The 20338-nt window shown below is 34.9% G+C and overlaps 1 protein-coding gene across 1 annotated transcript; it reads right to left on the reverse strand.

Moving 5' to 3' along the window:
• Positions 1 to 3309: 3309 nt before the first annotated feature.
• LOC104106771 (calcium permeable stress-gated cation channel 1-like) lies at positions 3310 to 13692 on the reverse strand. The gene is made up of 12 exons (XM_009615394.4): positions 13554 to 13692; positions 12366 to 12686; positions 11850 to 11996; positions 10505 to 10640; positions 9451 to 9552; positions 8227 to 8346; positions 7978 to 8058; positions 7251 to 7591; positions 6735 to 6980; positions 5359 to 5683; positions 4424 to 4657; positions 3310 to 3954 (listed from the first exon to the last, which is right to left on the reverse strand). The coding sequence occupies exons 2-12, from the start codon at positions 12677 to 12679 to the stop codon at positions 3697 to 3699; spliced, it is 2304 nt and encodes a 767-aa protein (XP_009613689.1). The 5' UTR covers positions 12680 to 12686; positions 13554 to 13692; the 3' UTR covers positions 3310 to 3696.
• Between the last annotated feature and the right edge of the window lie 6646 nt (positions 13693 to 20338).

Consider the following 20338-nt stretch of genomic DNA (forward strand, 5'->3'; position numbering starts at 1 on the left):
CAAATAGCTGCTCTTGTCTCAGAATTTTCAGTAATTGTTTTAGATGAAAAGTATGGCTATAGACTATAGGACTATAAACCAGTATATCATCAAAGAAAACCAGAACAAACTTCCTGAGAAATGGCTTAAACACATCATTCATAAGACTCTGAAATGTGGCAGGGGCATTAGTTAGACCAAAAGGCATGACTTTGAATTCATAGTGACCTAGGTGAGTTCTGAAGGCAGTCTTGTAGATGTCAATATCCTTCATTCTAATTTGATGATATCCAGCTCTAAGATCAATCTTAGAATAAATGAAATAGCCACTCAGTTCATCTATTAAGTCATCCACCAATGGAATAGGAAATTTATCCTTGACAATAAGTTTATTTAACTCTCTATAGTCAATACAGAATCTCTAACTACCATCCTTCTTTTTTACCAATAAGACTGGAGAAGAGAATGAGGAGTGATTGGGCTGTATTATTTGATTGCTTAGCATCTCATTAACTTGTTTCTCTATTTCATTCTTTTGAAAGTAATTATACCTATAAGGCCTCAGGCTGACTAGATTTGCATTGTTCTTCAGAGGAATGTGATGGTCATGAGCTCTTTTGGGAGGCAAACCTTTGGGTTCAGCAAAAACATCTGGAAATTCAGCAATGACCTCAGATATTGCTGCAGGTACTCCTTCTCCTTCTGTACCTCTTGGTACTGATTGAGAAGTTATAGTAAATAAATGAGCCCATATAGCTTGTCCTTTCTTCAACATCTGTTTAACCCCTGTAGTTGACATACTTTTCAGCTCTGCTTGACTATAAATTCTTTTCAATTCTATTCTCTTACCCTTATGAGTAACCTGCACCTTATACTCCACAAAATCTAAGAGAACAGGGTTGTGTCCTCTCATCCAGTCTCCCCCTAATATCATATCATTACCCCCTAATCTCACCAATCTGAATGAGTCCTCAAACTCCACCCCTTGAATCTTCCACTGCAGCTTTGGGCAAGTATGGAGGCTGAAGATGTGATTTCCATTAGCCACAGTAACTCTCATAGGAACTGCATCACTAATGGTGCATCCTATCTTTTTAGCAGTCTCTAGGTCCAAGAAGCTATGAGTACTTCCTGAATCCAAGAGAATAGTAATCTTATTCCTTTTGGCTTCCCCCCTCAAGATAATAGTATTGGGAACCTCAGTTCCTGACAAGACATTCAAGCAAATAGCCTCATCCATTGAATCTTCATTTGGCATCACATCATAGTCCACAGTACCCCCCTTCAGTGTCCCCAATTTGCTCCACCTCTTGTTGCTCAGTAGTAGTAGATATGGCATTTAGTTTCTGCTTGCATTGGTGGCCTTGATGGTACTTTTCTCCACACTTGTAGCATAACCCTAGGCCCTCTTAGTCTCAAACAACCTATTCCATGCATTTCCCATTGACAACCCTACACCTTTAGTGTTCACATTAGTATTCTGATGGTAGCTTGAAGCCTTGCCCCACTGTCCCTTTTCCTTTCTACTTAATGAAATTTTCTTGGTTTATAGCCTTGTCCACAGTCTGGCTTAAAGAGAAAGGATTAAGCATTTTCTCAGTATGCCTAATCTCCTCCTTCAGCCCTTCCACAAAGAATTCCAAGAAAAATTCTTCAGGAATAGTAGGGTTCCTGATCAGTACCCATGCTTTAAGGTCTTCAAATTTCTCCAAATATTCATCAATTGTTCCCTTCTATTCAATTTTTTTGAATTCTCCCACTAGATTAAATTTACTGTTGTTGGCTCCCTTAAATCTTTTACATATTTCTTCAGTAAACCCATACCATTTAATTGTGCCTTGGCTAATATGATAGGAGAAAAATTAGGATTCGACCTTACCAGTCAAATGAAGAGCTGCAATCTCTAATTTTTCCTCTGGATCAAGGATATGGTGGTAGTGAAAGTACCTTTCCCCTTTCCTCAGCCATGAACAGGGTTCCACTCCATCAAAATATGGAAACTCATACTTAGCATGGTGATTACTTCTCTGTGGTCTACCCGGATCAGTGTACTCTCTCTTGTATGGTCGACTACTTGAATTATCCAGCTGGAGTCCCTCTCTTGGTGCACTACCCAGGATTCCATCATGGTTGGAAACCAATTCTCCATCAACAAGTCCAATTTCTTGCCCAGTTCCTCTATTTTTTGAATCGTTGGACTCAATGTAATTTTGAAGCTGATTTTCGATTTTCTTAACTGTTTCTTTAGTGGATTTTGAACGAGTTTCTGGAATCGTCATATTAGGGCCAGGAGTAAGCTCTGATACCAAGTTGTAATATACTAGAATAGAGAGAAATAGAACAACAACACTTTATATTATTGATATGATGGGAATCTCAATTACACTCGAATTTACAGTTGAATGTAATAGAATTTGACTACAAATCTAAGTGTCTAACTCAGCTGAGCTCCAATGGCGTATAAACCTGAAAGAAGGAAGAAGAAAGTGAATAGAGGAAGAGAAGAGATAGAACAGAAGAAGAGAGTGAGGTTGAGAGAGAAAGAGAGGAGGAAGTAGTTAGAAAATACTAGAATCATAACTGCCGCTCTTTGCCTTCAACGACTTATTTAATCTGTTGGAGTCTAATCTGAGCCTTTCGATCACAATTGTGACTTCTAATCTCCACCATCCCTTTTGTTAATGAAATGATGAAATGATGCCGTCTACCTTCATTAATACTTAGTTGTTGTCACGTGGATGTCACATGACCTCTCCACCAGCTAATCCTAATACACGCCTCTTTCTAATTTCTTCTTATTCATTTCTACTCCTCTTTCCTAATTCAGTTGCCCTATCATAACATCTATGTCTAAACGCTAACTAAGTGTGAAGATTTTAATTTCTCAAAATTGAAATTCAGAGGAAAGTTTGCTGTGTATTACTGTAGATGGAATGTGCAGCAAGTATGAAGGACGACATATATTCAAATAAAAGATGCGATTGGTGCCCAGAAGTATTCATAATTTTAAATACCACTACATCAATTACTCGTTTGTGATAATACGTGTTAACTTAATTTAGACATTCGTTTTCTTTAGCCATACTGCTTAGGAAAGGATCGGTTATTCAATAACCAGGGTTCATTAATTTGCAAATTATATTACGAAAACTTGTGATGGGACTAATATTTTGGGAGATTATAAAATGCCAATAATGTAATGGCATATTATCTTACCTTATAGGTAATTGGTTCTGGTGTCGCATATTAATCTATGCCATAACATAAGTCTTGCTTATTTTATTGAATCATCCATGATTTCAACGATTTAAAAAATAGACAAATTAGATAAACAGACCAAAAAAGAAATCCGATTTTGTTTATTTTTAACTAAGATCGATTAAAAAAAAAAACTTTCCCTACAACACTTGTGTACAAGATATCCTCGTATTAAAAAACCACCAAGTGTTAAAAATATGAACATTGTTAAGTGTACAAAACTTCTAATGCTACACCTATTAATTACCTTAAACGATTGAGAGTGGAGTTCTTTACAGTCTTGTTGTACATTCAACTCTTCACTGAACTTCAATGCCAATGGTCCAAGTAAACCATAGCTGCAGAGCTCGAATATGCCGTGTTAATGTGACCTTTGTGCCATTGCTAACGTTGAAGCTCCACGATCGAACTCTCATGCACAAAGGAGGTGAAGTATTCCAACCTAACATTCTAAGTTGTTTAATGCTCATGAATAGCTGCATCAGGAAGTGATGGAGACGAGCCAGCGCTGACTTTGCTGGGCACTGGTGTATTTAATCTTGATTGGCGTTTCGTGGGGACAATCACGCTATCATTCTCCAGTTTGTTGAGGAAGTCCTCGTCTTCGTCCTCATCGTCACCTTTGAAAACAGGATGCACATAAGCATTTTGAAGGTAGCCTTTCAGATTAAAGTTCGGTTCCCTTGCTTGTTCCAAAGTATCTCTCATCCTTGCTTCCTGAAATCGAGAAGAAGAAAACATTACTCATAGAGAAAAAGAAGCCTTTAAGTTGAACTAATCTCATAATTTCAACATGAGTTCATTGTTTAATGCACTGATCTCTCTATGCTAAGCATTAATTGATAACCTGGTAAAAATGATAACTATCCTAACTATCGGGTAGTGTAAAAAATCTTTGTAATGACGGTATGTATGACTTAAATCCTCTCAAAATAATTTTTATAGAACCTCTGTTTAGTCTAGCAGAAGCATTCCATGTCGATGCAGTTCATAAAGGAAACTGAAGAGAAACTACAAGGACATGGAGCTCAAGCTCTGTATACTTGCTAATATCTCTAAAAGCTTCTAGTGGCACAGAAATTGTAACATACAACCTTAACCTTTTTGAAGAAAAGAAAATGCAATGCCGCCAATGCTTTAAAAAGAGCGAATACTATTATAACAGTGAAAACTCTTATTTGCACACCTGTATTGGATATTTGGTGAAAGCTGGCTCATAACGTCCTTTGCAGAATAAGTGAAATGAGATGGTCAGTACTGGAAGGGCAATCAGGAAAGGTGCTGACTGAGCAGCATGTTTTGTACTTAGCAAGCCCAGTAGAGATAATTGAGAGAAGCACAGAGCAAAAACTATACGTCCATGAACATCTGGCCAGAATGCTGCTGCGCTTTCATACTCCTGATTGTATACATTTATAATCTGCAAAATCTCAGAAAAAGAATCCATCAGGAAAAGCAAATTGGAACATGCAAATGTAGCTAATCATAAAAGTAGCATATGCAAGACTGAAAATAACTTTACTAGGAGATGCGGGATTGGTCATGGAAAAGTTTCTCAACCATCAGCAAACTCATCTATAATCCAACATATTCTCATCTTCATGCAAAATAATGATCATTTATACAAATTAAGTACACAAACCTACAATAGAAGTAGCAAATGAGATGGAAAACACTACAACAAAAATAATAGACTTTGCTGTGGTAGACTTGTTAATTATATATTTAGTCTAAAATCACAAGATTCAAAAGTATCTTACTTTCTAAAACTCCATTCCCAGTCAAAATAAGACACATAAAATGGAACGGTGGGAGTACCTATTATGAGTAGACTAATGTGCACGTGAAGTTCTTGCAATGTCAGTAAGTTTGCAACACTTGAAACCCATATGATGTATATTTAGTCTAAAATCACAAGATTCAAAAGTATCTTACATTCTAAAACTCCATTCCCAGTCAAAATAAGACACATAAAATGGAACGGTGGGAGTACTTATTATGAGTAGACTAATGTGCACGTGAAGTTCTTGCAATGTCAGTAAGTTTGTAACACTTGAAACCCATATGATGTAAAAGCACCATATAGTCTAACAACTAAAAAAAAGAAGAGATAAGATAAACCTGATGACGATATACTACATATGCCAGGCCAAAGAAGACCAAAATGAAGGGAAGCAGAAATGGTGTGACCACAGCATAGACAAGGCCCAATAAGAAATATAATTGTATCTGCGGCTCTCCTGTGTTGAAACCAACACTTCCAGGATCCATTGCCTCTTCTCTATCTTTTTCTGTTTTTACCAAGAAAAAGTTCTTCAAGTGGTAAAATATAAGTGGCTTCAGCCTTAGGATCTCTCCAGCAATACCAGCCCACCCGTCAACCATTATGAAGGTTATGAAGAAAGATGCTTTCATAGGGACTGCGACACCAATTGTTTTAGGGATTCTGCAGTAAATAAAGGGAAGTTTATTGCATTATACTCTTAGGCAAAAGGATATGGACGGTTAAAGAATTGCCAAACAATGGAAACAATGGATAAGCATTGACAATATGAACGTGTACATAAAGAACCAACTATATATTGGCTGGAATCAATAGGACAAGCATTGACAATTTGACATAAAGATGTATTTACTTATATTCATAAAACATTATTAAACATGCTACACTTAATCTCTAGAAGCTATTGGACAACTTAAGGATCCTCTCAAGTGCGAAGAAAACCTTCTTGGAACTGAACAGACTGTCAAACACATAAATGTATTCAACACTCATACTGAATTCCATGTATCATACTTTTAGAGCTTTAAGTTAACTGGATTTCAGGCATGACATGCTGAACAAAAACGATCTTCTGAATTAGGGTGGGTTTTAGGACAGTAAAAGAGCATAAGTACATGATGACATGCATGGTTTACAGGAGCATTTTCACAAATAGGATGAAGCCACTTATCACAAGGAAGCCTAGCCTACATGAATTGTTTCCTTCTCTTTTTCTTCTAATAGGTCATATCAATTGTTGTCTTTTAACCTACCCAACTTCACCAGGACTAGAAACTGATTCCCTATTCTATAAACACCAGGGCTTACGTTTGTGCACTCTAATTTGATTCATCGGAGTGGACATTCCGGAAAGCTAACATTTGACCTAGGAGATTGAAATGTTTAGGATCAATAAGAGAATGACTGTGCTACGTAGTTTCTCCTTAGTTACAGACATCTCTCAAGATAGGTGTAAACAAAGTGTCAGTGGCATCAAGGCTTAACTCCTATGTGTGTCCAAAGATGTTGCTTTACAATTCTGAATAACTGATTAGAGCAGACCTGAAAGCGTACATCTCTAAGTGGACATCGTTCTACCTGCATCAGCGAGAACAATGCCCACGTAGAGAAATACTCTAACTGCATTTCCAAGAATTTCCCTGTTAATTCACAAGTAGAAGAAATCAAGACTGATAAGCAAATCTAGTAACATATTTCTGCAAAAACAACGTACTGGTTTGCTGACTGATTGAGAAAGGAATTTAGTTGTTCAAATGCAGCTCCTGCAATTATGTTCCCGAGGAACACATTCACAATAGTGAAGATGTAGTATTTAGATGCAGACTTCCTCTCTAGAGCTGATATGCTTAGCCAGCCCTCAAATTTGGACATAATCATCAATATAGTCGGCAGAAATATGAGAAAGATCTTCAAAGCAATCCCAGGTAGAAATCCTTGGATGAATGACTTGATGAAAGGTCTGCATGATAGATCAGCAGAATTATTAGCATAAAAGAGCTGAATTCACTATGCACATACTCACATTTGTCCTAGCTTCAATGTCAAACAAGTTCCAGTAAGTACTCATAAATACGAAACTACTAGATTTCGTTTTCGAAATTGTTGTCACTAAGAGATTCAAAATAGACGAACAAAGGTATCGTAGCACCATCAAGGATCATGAGTACAGAAAATACTAAAAACGAGATACAGTGCTGACTTTAGAACAAGTATATAATATGTTACTCACACGTCAATGATAACTTTTAGGAATGGTGCTCTCTTCCTAATCCCCTCAATGCTGGCAAGGGTTTGGACAAATGCAATTGGGATCATGAAGAAGAATGTCAGAAAAAAGAAGACAACAGCAATTATGAGCTTCCTAATTGTCAAAGAAACATAGGGAATCGCCAGGTTGTTCCAAAATACATCACGTGGCTCTGGAGCCCATTCTGTTAACCACATGGTTGGATTTCTGGATTGCTGTGTTTGTGCACAAACAGCGGCACCCCACCGCGTTTTGAAGGAGACAAATGCTGCAGGCATGATAGATTTTGGGTCCTTTCTCACCCGTTGTCTCTCTTCAGCTATCTACAAGTAAAGTCAGACCCAAGGCATTAGTTAAATTCGAGCTGATTTATAGCCAACAGCATTAACCAAAAACAGAGAAAATGAACGAGGCAAAAGACAAGAAAAAGAGAATGAGCGTCATTCTGAATGCAGCAAGGTCTGGTAAATGGTTGATGAAAAGGAAAGTTATGTCCAATAGGAGATTTTTTCTGGTAAGGGGGGGGGAAGGGAATCTAGTGGAGATTCTTCCTATTATAAAGAAAGAGATATAACCTATCAATGTTCAGTAGTGCTGAAAGTAATTCATTCCTTATTATCCATGACACTCTACCTCTGATCCAAGAAGGATAATGAGGTCAAACTTGCCTATTGCAAAGCTTTTCACAACTTTTTGAAGTGCTATTTACCTCTTCTGACAATCTTTCAATTTCAGCAGTCTGATGGTCAATTGCATCTACTTTTTCTCCAAAGCAGCCAAGAAAACCAGTCTGCAAATATGAAGAAGAAAAAAAAAATTGAAACACCTTACCCCTTTAAAGGTAGACAAAACCTTGTCAAAAAGGTACTAATGTGAGTCTCACAGAATAATTTATGATATCGGAAGTTAGAAATAACAATCTGTAGGATTTGGGACTCACACAACTACACATTCATACCTTCATCATAGGCCGTTTTGACTGATCTCTAGAGTACTTAAGCTGGTAATAGTCGAGCCAATTTTGCTTACTCTTCTTCTCCTTCACCAGTTTTGCTAGTTTATTGGCATCATAAACACCCTACAGTAGAATCCAACAATGTTAATAAACATGAATTAGTATATCAACATAAAAAATAGAGCATAGGTTAAAAAATTGCATATGCCATATAGTAATAGAATATCTTAATTCATCCTAATTGAAATATTAAACATGCCAGTGACTTTTCATATAGGGCAGGGATACTAAACTTTAAGACCATCCTATCAACACAAAATGAAGCAGATAATTGTTCTACAAGGGAGAATACAAGTCAGCTAACAGCCTTGAAAAGAAGCATTAGGATGAGAAGGGTAATTAAGCAGAAAATTTTGTTCATTGTATTTTCAATTACTAAAAAAGATCATAGTTTTTACGATGACTGACAACTTTCAGTTGTCCTTTTCCTACTACAGTAAAAACTTCCACGTGCTTAGCCCATTAAAACGTGTTAAGGATATAGTTAACTAAATAAAAGTGTGCCCTTTCTAATAGCTTAGACTTTTAGATTCCTTGGTCACACATTTCAAAAAGGAGTACAAGGGAGAATACAAGTCAGCTAACAGCCTTGAAAAGAAGCATTAGGATGAGAAGGGTAATTAAGCAGAAAATTTTGTTCATTGAATTTTCAATTACTAAAAAAGATCATAGTTTTTACGATGACTGACAACTTTCAGTTGTCCTTTTCCTACTGCAGTAAAAACTTCCACGTGCTTAAGCCCATTAAAACGTGTTAAAGATATAGTTAACTAAATAAAAGTGTGCCCTTTCTAATAGCTTAGACTTTTAGATTCCTTGGTCACACATTTCAAAAAGGAGTATTTAATTTTTCAATAACCAAGAAATCCCTGAGGGCCAGTGGCGCACGGTTCGAAACTCGGAGGCCCGCCCCACTGTCCTTCTCCACTTAAATACTATGCTTTTGTTTGTGGCAGGGTTCTAACACGTGACGTGCGCCTAACCCACAAATCACCCCCTACGCTCTTACCACTAGCCCAAAGCCCTAGGGCTCCAACAAGGAGCATATTTTCAACATTGAAAAATATATCACTTTTCTCAAATGTTTTAACACCTAAACAGCATTAGATACTTGTCTTTTTTATCAGTAAAACAGCATGATGTACTTGTATTCCAGTAAGTTCAAACCTGATGCATGAGATAATGATCTTGATGGTTAACCAGGAAAAAGTGCTCCACACATTCACTAACTGATTCATCGGCATCAGGCGGAACATTCCTAACAAGGACCTGTTGCAATCAAATTTTAGTGCAAGAAGTAATGTAGATAAAAGCTGCAGTCACATTGTTCAGGATAGTAGACACAAAAAATCTAGATGGCACTAGGAAATGAGGTCTCTAATCATTGTAGGTACACTGCTCTATTTTTATTTTTTTTGGGAGAATACAGATACTAGCAGATATGTTCCTCAAAAAGTTCTCAGAAGGACCATTTCTGTGTCAATATCTAAGAATGCTACTATGATTAACGATCTCCAGAAAAGAGTAAAAGATTACACAAGTAAAATCCGTGCAAATACACTTTTTGTACATCTAATGTAAAACATGAATTGAAAAACCCATGCAAATACACTTACTCTATACTCCCTTCTAACAAATTACCCAGACGCCATCAACTCTCTTAATAACGAATTAATTAAGATACGAACAAAATGCACCACAAAGCCACATAGTTAACACAACGGAGGGGGGAGATAGAAATAGTGAGATCCTCTGGCTATTGAGCTGCCTTTCTACTGCTTAATCAAATACATAAAGGAGTATTGCTATGAATATCATTGTAAAAAATGCACCAACAAGTTTCACTTCACCTTATAATTCAAAGAGGTAAAAAGTAAAATTTTGTCTTCTGTAAACTGCTTTCAGAAAGCTCAAAAGATCTTCGTCCACACATTAGCTAAATCAAACAAACCAGGTTGTGCATATCACAAATCAAGCAAAGGATGAAGATCATAATTAAAATAAACAAAATAGATTAAACATAGAAACTTTGATTACTCTCTTAAGTTAGAACACTTAAGAAGAGGTACCGCGCCAGCCTCAATCTCTATATATGAATTTTCGAAAATATTATGCATTTGTAGAGTGTTTATGCTTCAATGATTAAATACTCTTTCTAGAGAGAAAAACTGTCAACGCTGAATAATGTTAGATGTTCAATTTCTAAAGTAAGGTGACACACCGTATACTGATCAGGGCGACGTTTTTCAGAGGCGACAAACTGCAACCTCATGGCTGCAACTTTTGCATACTCAGCTTGTAAGACATAGCAGGTCCAGAATGTGAAGGCATAGGCCATAACAATATGAGTCCAAAACCTGCAAGAGTCCAGGTCAAGACGAATTGCACCATGGAGTTTTTAACGCAACCCAAAATGTATTGCCATTTACTGGCAGAAGATTTCACTTGAATGTGTAGTATGGACTTTTAAGCTAGTATGTAAAATGGTTAACACAATTCAAAGCTGGAATATTAAATATGGACCGCAAACCCACACATAACTGATCCTCAAAACATGTCCATGGCACTCTTGTTCGCAAGTTACTTGGCGGTCTCGCCCAGAAATATAAAACCACTTGAAGCATTAAGTGCAGACTTTTAATTTATAGCCCAAGCAGAAATCTAAAGGTGATGCAAAAAAAAAAAAAGAGGCTGGCTGACCAGGGAAAAAGGACTTTGACTAACTGAAGGGAAAAATAAGAAACGAAACATATCATGCCAAAAGCAAGGCAAAGGGCAGCCCGGTGCACTAAGCTCCCGCTATGCGCGGGGTCCGGGGAAGGGCCGGACCACAAGGGTCTATTGTACGCAGCCTTACCATGCATTTCTGCAAGAGGCTGTTTCCACGGCTTGAACCCGTGACCACAAGGGTCTATTGTACGCAGCCTTACCATGCATTTCTGCAAGAGGCTATTTTCACGGCTTGAACCCGTGACCTCCTGGTCACATGGCAGCAACTTTACCAGTTACGCCAAGGCTCCCCTTCATCATGCCAAAAGCAAATGTATAGTAATACTATGATGACAGAAGAAATCCTGAACACACTCTTTCACCAGTCTATAATCTTTAATATAGGTAGCTGAATAAGGTAAATATGAGAGACGGATATAGAAGTATTCATGTGAAGTTATAAGTTGGGCGCTTAAAACATTGGCAGAGGAAGACGTCGTCATGCTGTAATAAACAGTAAAACATTGGCAGAAGACCCAGTTAGATATACAGTAAAAACTATACAGAGCATCTTACCAGAAGTAAAGCTATTGTAACATTAGGATAACAACTTGAGATGAGTAACACATCAAAGTCTTCAAACGCTTGAAACTACTCCTCTAACTTCTAACTTAAAGTCATCAAAATAGCTTAGTAAAACAATAATTAAAAAATAAGTAAGAAAGAGGAAGACGTCTAAAAGTTTTCAAGGCTTAAGGCCTACATCCAAAGAAGATCTAAATATCGATAAAACAATTTGTAATGGCAAATCCACTGCATCAAAATTTTCAAACGCTTTGAAAGATAAATCTCCAAACCTGAGTGATCCAAGTGGAACGTTTGAAATAGAAAGCTTATCAATGTTACTGTAAGTAAAGTTGGACTTTGCCAGAGTGCTATTTGTCCAATTCACAGGTACCAGGATAGCCCATGCAAGCAATGTTATAGGAACAAAGATCTTCAGCCTGCAGAAATCAAGAAGCAATGAACATCATAGACCGTCCAGCTTCTCACAGTAGACCAAAACCAGCAAAGGCAATACACTTTAGTAGGAAAACAGTGGAGCTTGAAAGTATGCAGCATTAAAATTGCTATCAGGCTGATTCTTTTTCCTGTTTCTGTCGTCAACCTCGCTTGGGATTGACGCATATTTGACTGTAAGGATCCTCCTCATCCTTTCTTTTAAGAAGATGAAAAAGATATTACTTTAAGAAAGTGACTCACCTATTTATCTTGATTGACGGCGTGGTTATTAAGCAATGGCAGAGATATGATAACGCAAGACAAATTGCTTTATGACTCCAAAAGTGATATCAATAATTAGAAAGACATACCCTAGCAAGTATATCCGCAAATAAACAGCAGAGTCCAACCCCGCATGGTCAATAAGCTCAGGTTCAGGCATTTTCAGTGCATCTGGTATCCAGTTCAGGAACCTTATATACGCCCTCCAATCAACATTAACAAATTTCGTGACAAATGCCCCAGAGTGGGTTGGGCTGTGCCTCAACCCCTTAAGATACCATTTGGGGAAATAAACTCTGTCATTGAATGGTTGGAGCCGCAGAATTGCGAATGCCACAAGAAAGATCAATGCAGATATAATATTTATTGCTGCTGAAAGACCTATGTCTCCAAGCGTCGCCATCTAGTACCTGTAAACAGATGAAGGTCATGTTCTGCTCGTCTACACAGTAAAATCAAACAAATTCATAGTATTAACATGTATGGACAAATACAAATACAAACACTTCCTTTCCCCATTCTGTTATAATAAGAAACTTTTCAACAATATGATGCTGTGTGCCAACTTTCACTCGGATTGCTTTGACTTCAAAATTACCAGTATGTTCAAGACAAGCTTGTCAAGGAAGCAATATACTGTACATGCATGGATACATCTAGGCAAAAGTACCATATAATTGATAAGAGAACTAAGGGAAAATACAACTGATCACCTTTATTTCTATAACTCTGAGAAACTGAAGAAGAAGAAAAAAGACAATTTATAGTACACGAATCAAAGAGGTATGAAATCATTCGAATCAGCTCCCGAAAAAGGAAAAAAACAATAAAGGTCTTTTTAACAGTCAGAATTCACAAAAGATCAACAGAGATTCAGAGCTTGAGAAACACATGAAATCTAATACACATTTCAGAAAACTTCTTCAACTGGAATTAAGCAAAGTCAAAACCCCAATGATGAATAATAGTACTTCATCAAACAAAACGACAAAAATGGGAAAGGATACAAAGTTTCCTCCTAACATAAAAAACTTAATAAAAATCCATTCTTTACTGAAATAAAATCACTTTAAGTTCATTTTAAATTCACCCTAATATCAAATGTTAATAAGAACCCACACAGAAGTATTTTAAACTCATAAAAGCTAACCCTTTCATGAACATAAGACTCCCACTACTACCAAAACTTAATTAAAATTCCATTCTTTCTTGAAATAAAAACACTTAGATTCATCAACATTTTCAAGCAAAAGGAAAATACAGAAAGAAGATCATACTGTTGTGAGTTACTACGCTGATCTGAGAGAGTTGTAATTACTTCAGAGCTCCATCAAAAGCCAAGAATTGTCCCTTTTTCCCTTTCTTTCTCCTAAAACCCACCGAGCGACAATTATGTAATGTAGCTTTTCTTGCACTATTTTGGATAATATGAAACTTTACACACCATAAAAGGAAATTATGCAAGAAAAGAAAAGGGCAATTTTGTTTTTCTTGCACTGGTTTGGATAATAAGAAATTTTGGATAAACTATAAATTGGGAAAATATACAAGAAAAATTGAAGAGTTTTGCCCAGAAGTCCAAGTACTGCGTTGGGATAGAATATAATGGAAGATGGAAAGCAAAATGTTTTTTCAACACAGTGACACTTTTAAGGGGCGTGATGTTAACGTTTTTCTGTGGTAACCAAATCGATCTTGTTCATTGTCTGGAGTTAAGAAAATATAAATATTAAATAGTTTAATTAATTTCTTATTTATTGAGGAGTTGTGAAATTGAGAGTTTTCTTACTTTGGCTGTCGGCAAAGGACCACGTGGGTATAACGGCTACTTCTTTGCCCGGACCCCGTTAAATCTTATACTATTGAGTTGAGCCCCTAATGTTTTGAAAATTACACTTTTGGAATTTTTGACCAGATATCTCGGACCCGCTTTACAACAACAACGTACACAATATTATCTCACACCGTGCGATATGGGTAGGGTAGTGTATACGCAGACCTTACTCCTACTTTGTGAGAATAGAGAGGTGGTTTTCAATAGACCATCGGCTCAGGAAAGCATAAGCATCACATTAATCTATCTATATCTATCTATATTATATTAAAAGCACGAATGCCCTTAGCAAAATGTTGTTCGTCTTTTTTACCCTTTTAAAATATAGTTCACACTAGACAAAATAGTCATTTAATTATTTTCCTAATATTTAGCATTTTAAAGTCAACTAAAACTTTACTTATTAAAGTTTTCCTTATTTGAACGACTACACAAAAAATTCTAATATTTAGGACATCAAAATTAATTACATTTACCATATACAATATTATAATATTATAATACTAAAAATATAAATGTTTACGTGTCATATTTCCTAAGAGGATGTGCATATAATGTAATGGAAGGAAGCGGCCAAAATTATAATAGAATAGCCTAACCGTAATTTGAAAACTAACAAAGGCAGCAAAATTTTTATATTAAAATAAATAAATAATGGAGCTCTTAATTAACTGATCAAAGAAAATATTCAATTTAATTCTTTTTCAACTTCATCATATTAGTAAATTTATTTTTTAAATTGACAAATAACTTTTGAAAATAAACTTGACAATTGTACTTCAGATTCAAATAATTTAATTTAAGGGGAGATAAAGAGATATATAAATATTATCTTATCATTTTACTTAATTATATCAAGCATATGCTAATTAATCAAAAAATCAAGAAGACAGTAAAATAACTTCGATAAGTGGGGGCAAAGCGAGAAATCATAATAAAGCATCGGAGAATTTATGTAAGACATGATTTCTTCTTAATCTAGCTAAATAAGATTAACATTCATCATTTTCAGAACCTTATATTTTTTCCTATAATATTTTTAATAACTCATATACATTGGTCAATATGGATATGTAATATCTAAACGTTATGTGTTCATGAATATAAAGTACACGCGCAAAGCGCGTACCATGAGACTAGTGAAAATATAGACAAGAAGGGACAGTACCAAAAAATCATATAAAAACAGAATAAAAACAACAATGTAGTAAGGTGATCAATAATAAAACAAAACAACGGTTAGTCAGAAGAATCTACTACCAATAAAAAGCGAAGCTGCGTGCCAATACTACTGTTATGAACACTCTAGACTACCTACTCTACTACCCTAATCCTCGACCTCCATATATTAATCCTATCAAGGATCATGTCCTCGGTCAGGTGAAGCTGCTCCATGTCTTGCCTAATCACCTCTCATCACCTCTTCTTTGGCCTACCTCTACCTCTCCGTAAGCCCTCCAATATCAACCCCTCACACCTCATCACCGGGGTGTCTGTGCTCATCTTCCTCACATGACCAAACCACCTAAGTCGCGCTTCCCGCATCTTGTCCTCAATAGGGGCCACACCCACCTTGTCGCGAATAGCCTCATTTTTTATGCTATCTAACCTGGTGTGCCCGCACATCCATATCAATATCTTCATCTCTACTACCTTCATATTTTGGGGCTTTGATTGGCAAAAGCGATTTTCGCCTTCTAGGCAACAGTTGTCGTAGTAGCCTTCGCACTTTCCATACCCGCCTTTACTGAGAAACATTTTAATTTTCGATCTCAATTAGAGTATCAATTCTTTTATCTTCTTAAAATAAGCTTTGCATAATTATAAACCGGATAACATGCACAATTTTCTAAAATTAAAGGTATTTAAAAAATATATGAAAAGTAATAAAAGTAAAAGTTATTCGACTTTTCGTATAGCAAAACATGCAATTTGGGAAAGAGGGGACATTCTTTTCCGCTACATATGTGAAACAAACTTATATTCCGTTTATCAGCAATATATGTATGCATTTAGTATTCTCTACTATTGAGTTTATTAAAATATATTTCTAAATGCATGAGCTAACTGAATTATATAACATATTTTTTTTCTTAAAACAAAAGAGTAAAGTTATTAATGCAAAAGGGGTAATATGTTTATTTGCGGATTACGATATTTTTTTTAATATAAAACTCGAAATAAGAGCTTACGTATAGTGGCAACTTTAGAAGAAGCATACGTGATCTGTTAAGACCAGAAAAATTACAATGTATTTACCCTTTAAAATCACATAATGAGCCTTCACCTTTATACGTAGTCAACTCTCAACCTTGGACAATTACCAGTTTTAGATAAAACACGGAAAGTCTTTTTATCTTTTTTTCCCTATACTTGATAAAAGTTATAAAATCCTCTTCCCATTAACTAATCTAATGGAAATGAGAATTAGTCGACGCTAAACTTTTCCCTCATGCGAATTTAAGATGAATTAATTAAGTACTAAATAAAAACTTGAGTAACCATTACCCAATCAAGTATCCAGCACTAAAACTTTTAATAATTCAATGATATGGACAATTGTTTGGAATTCCAAAGAGCTTCTGACAAATATGAGAAATTGGCAGGGATTAGTGATACTATCGTTCACTATCATCTTTTTAGCAAACAAAATAATGATAAAGTCAGAGACGAGGTTTTTGGATTCTTCCAGGGCGTGCCAGACATGTCCTATTTTCTTATTATAAATAGATATTCTTATTTTTAATTATAATTCTTAAGATTTAATTTTTTTTGATTAAGCAGAATCATAAAGTAATTAAGGTAGGTGTTTTCATATTTCAATATTTCCGGAGGAATAGAGAATATTTCTTTTGCTAAGCTCTCATTATGCATGGATTGAATTGAATCTATTGTGCACAAACTTATTTTTATATTTAATCCAGCTTTCACATCTTGTGTGGGACCAAAATAAAAATGGCAGTGGATTGGTAGGATATAACAATAATACCAACTCAGTATGATTCTACTAGTGGAGTCTGAAATGGTAGTGTGTACGCAGATTTTATCCCTATCCTGGGATAGAGAAGTTGTTTTCGACAGAACATCGGCTCCCTCCCTCCAAGAACTCCGCACCTCTTGGGGTGACTCGAACTCACAACCTCTTAATTGGAAGTGAAGGATATTTACCACTAAAGCAATTCAGTCTTATTTCCAATGATGTAGTACGTATTAAACAATTGCAGTTGAACATCCAATGCTTGTGGATTCTTGTTTGGTGAACGGTGTGGCAGTTGGAGTTTTGGACTTTTCTGTTATTTGTGAAAAAAAAAAACTAAAAAATAAAACGACAGCTACCAAAACCGTGGTTCTCTCGCGTCAATTTTGTGCTCTACCCGTGGGATTGCCCTCAATGAAAAGTTTCAATTAATATATATTCTACTTTTTCTCTCAGGAAAATATTCCACTAGTTGGACGCGGGAATATGATGATTTCCTTGTTTGTTCCCATTATCTAAGATAACTAATCCTAAAGTCTATCTAATTTTGTCATTGAGACTTTGCATTTTAAGTATTATTTAATTTAATACTAAGCTACTCTAGAATCGCGTTTGTAAACCAAATATGACATTCTTTTAAATAAAATCAAAATGACGTAATTACTGTTTAACCAAAAAAAAAATTGTAATCAAAGCAAATAAAAGAATAATTCGGATTTCTAATAACCAATTTTACTTCATTTTTCCTAATATAAATTTTCGAAAATAACCTCTCTACTCATTCGGGGTAGAGGTAAGGTCTGCGTACACACTACCCTCCTCATACCCCACTAATGAGATTTTACTGGGTCGTTGTTGTTGTTGTTGTTATTATTATTATTATTGTTTTCCTAATATAGATGAATAGCAAATAATGAAAATAAAATATTGAGAGAATAAGGAAAGAAATCTTATTGACAATCGCAACTTCCTTCCAAGAGGAGAGTATAAGATCTTCAAATAGCAGGGAATAAAAATATAAGCAATTGATAGTATAATTTCGTGAATTTCTTGATGAGGTTACAAGATATGGTAAGGGGGTTTAAATAAGGGTATAATATGGAACTGTCTTGCCCTACTTAATTTCTGCCCCTAATATTTATTAAATTGATTACCCGTTTCATGAGTAATTTATAACGATTATGGCAATAACAATCAATCGCGCATAATCAGGGATTATGCTTATTTCTTTCCATATTTGCGGCTATTAATGAACATTCCTTATTCGTGGTATTTAATTATCCATCTCTCACATATTTTCTCTTTTCCAACTATCAGGTACTTTGTAGATGATCCGGCGGGTATTTTATCCATACTTTCTCTAATCTACTCTCTTCTTTATCGTTTTGACTCTTATGCCACCTGTGTCACATATCATTAATTCATGTGTCGAGTCTATTTTTTCACCAATACAATTACGTGCATGATTAGTGGTTATTGACTATTGCAAACAGAATAGACATGGATATACAATTTAGTGTAAAAAAATTGGCATTTATTGGGATTTATTTTGCTTATTTTTTTTTCTAACTTACACTAATTAGCAGGGGCAGATATTTTCTTTTATAAAATAATTAGAAAAAAGGTATTGAGAAATTAGGTATCACTGACCTCAATCAAGTTTCTCTGCGTTCTTCTTTGGCCTTGAGTCGAAGACATGCCATTGATTTAGAATTTGGGTTTTGTTTTTCTTTCGTTTTTTTTTCTTTTCCTTTCTGTTTGTTTCTAATTGTGATATTGTAAATAAAATAAGAATAAGAAACAGTGTGATTGAAATTGCTTTATGTTGAAGACAAAACATTCTTGAGACTAATCAATATTCAATGGGAAATTGGGGATTAAGCAACAAGCATGGTCAGCAAAATCATTATGGTCTTTAGCATCATGTTTCCACTGCTTTCTAAATTTAATTATAATTTTTTGCATTTTGTGAAAAAATATTCAGAGAGGAAAAAGGGAAAAGAGACTATCAATGTTGGACAACTCCAACTTAATCCTTCTGTATTGCCTACCCTTTCTCTCATAAATAATGGAATTAAAGAACCTTTTTCAATTATAGGATTTTTTTAAATAAAGAAAATCATTCTTGAAGAGACAGCTTGAGGGATAAGAAAGGTTGAACTTTTAACTACTCTAGTCTCTAAGCATCCAAAAAGTAGTATTCCTCTTGTACTGGATCTTTTTTCTTTCTTATTCCTTCCTTTTCTATCGGTGAATATAATATAATATTTTCTATTACGGGTGTACAAAAAGAACCGATAAATCACACCAAATCGATAATTCGAATCAAGTCGGGAAAAAAAACTCGATATGGTTTGGTATTGGAAAATAAAACCCGACCATAATTAGTTTGGTTTGGTTTTAACTAAAAAAGTTAAAACCGAAACCAAACCAACCCGATAATACATTTATATAATTTTTAAAAATATTTATACATATAAATATTCATTGTAATTTAATTTATAAATATTTTCTTAAATATTTTTCCAGTTTTATCTTTTAACGTATTATTTCAAGTTTAGACTTAACATTCTTGAATGATAAATAAATTTTAAAGCTCATAAATGTAGTAACTCAAACAAAGATCAAATCAATACTAATACTAACAAAAGAAATTCAATTCAATACTAGGAATGACGATAGTGTTGGTTTATTTTTTTAGTTTTACGTTGGTTTATAATAAAAATGCATAACTTAGTTTATCTTTTTCTTTAGTGCTTAGTTATGTAATTAATATTAGTACTTATTAGCTATACTTATTTTAGCATGACCTATATAGTATTTTTAGATTATGTTAATTTTCATTATGGCTTATTAATTAGCAATATTTGTTTTATATAATTTTATTATTTTATCTTTGTTATTAAATATTTTAGTATAATACTATGGCTTATCTCATATTATTGTGTTAGTTTCTTGAAAAATACATTATATAGTTGTATTTTACTAGGACTTAAGAAATATTTGGAGCACAAGTTATATATTTTATGTTATGAAAACTTTACAGGAAAAAAACCCGAAAACCCGAGAAAAATCAAGATAAAAAACCCGACTTTGTTGGTTTGGTTTGGTTTATAAATTTAAAAACCCGACACCATTGGTTTGGTTTGATAATTGAAAAATCCGAATCAACCCGACCTATATACACCCCTAATTTCTATATCTAAGTTTTTATTCATCATATGTTTTATAATCGACTAACACATGATTCT

This window comes from Nicotiana tomentosiformis, chromosome 2, assembly GCF_000390325.3.
Source record: "Nicotiana tomentosiformis chromosome 2, ASM39032v3, whole genome shotgun sequence".
NCBI classification, from domain to species: domain Eukaryota; kingdom Viridiplantae; phylum Streptophyta; class Magnoliopsida; order Solanales; family Solanaceae; genus Nicotiana; species Nicotiana tomentosiformis.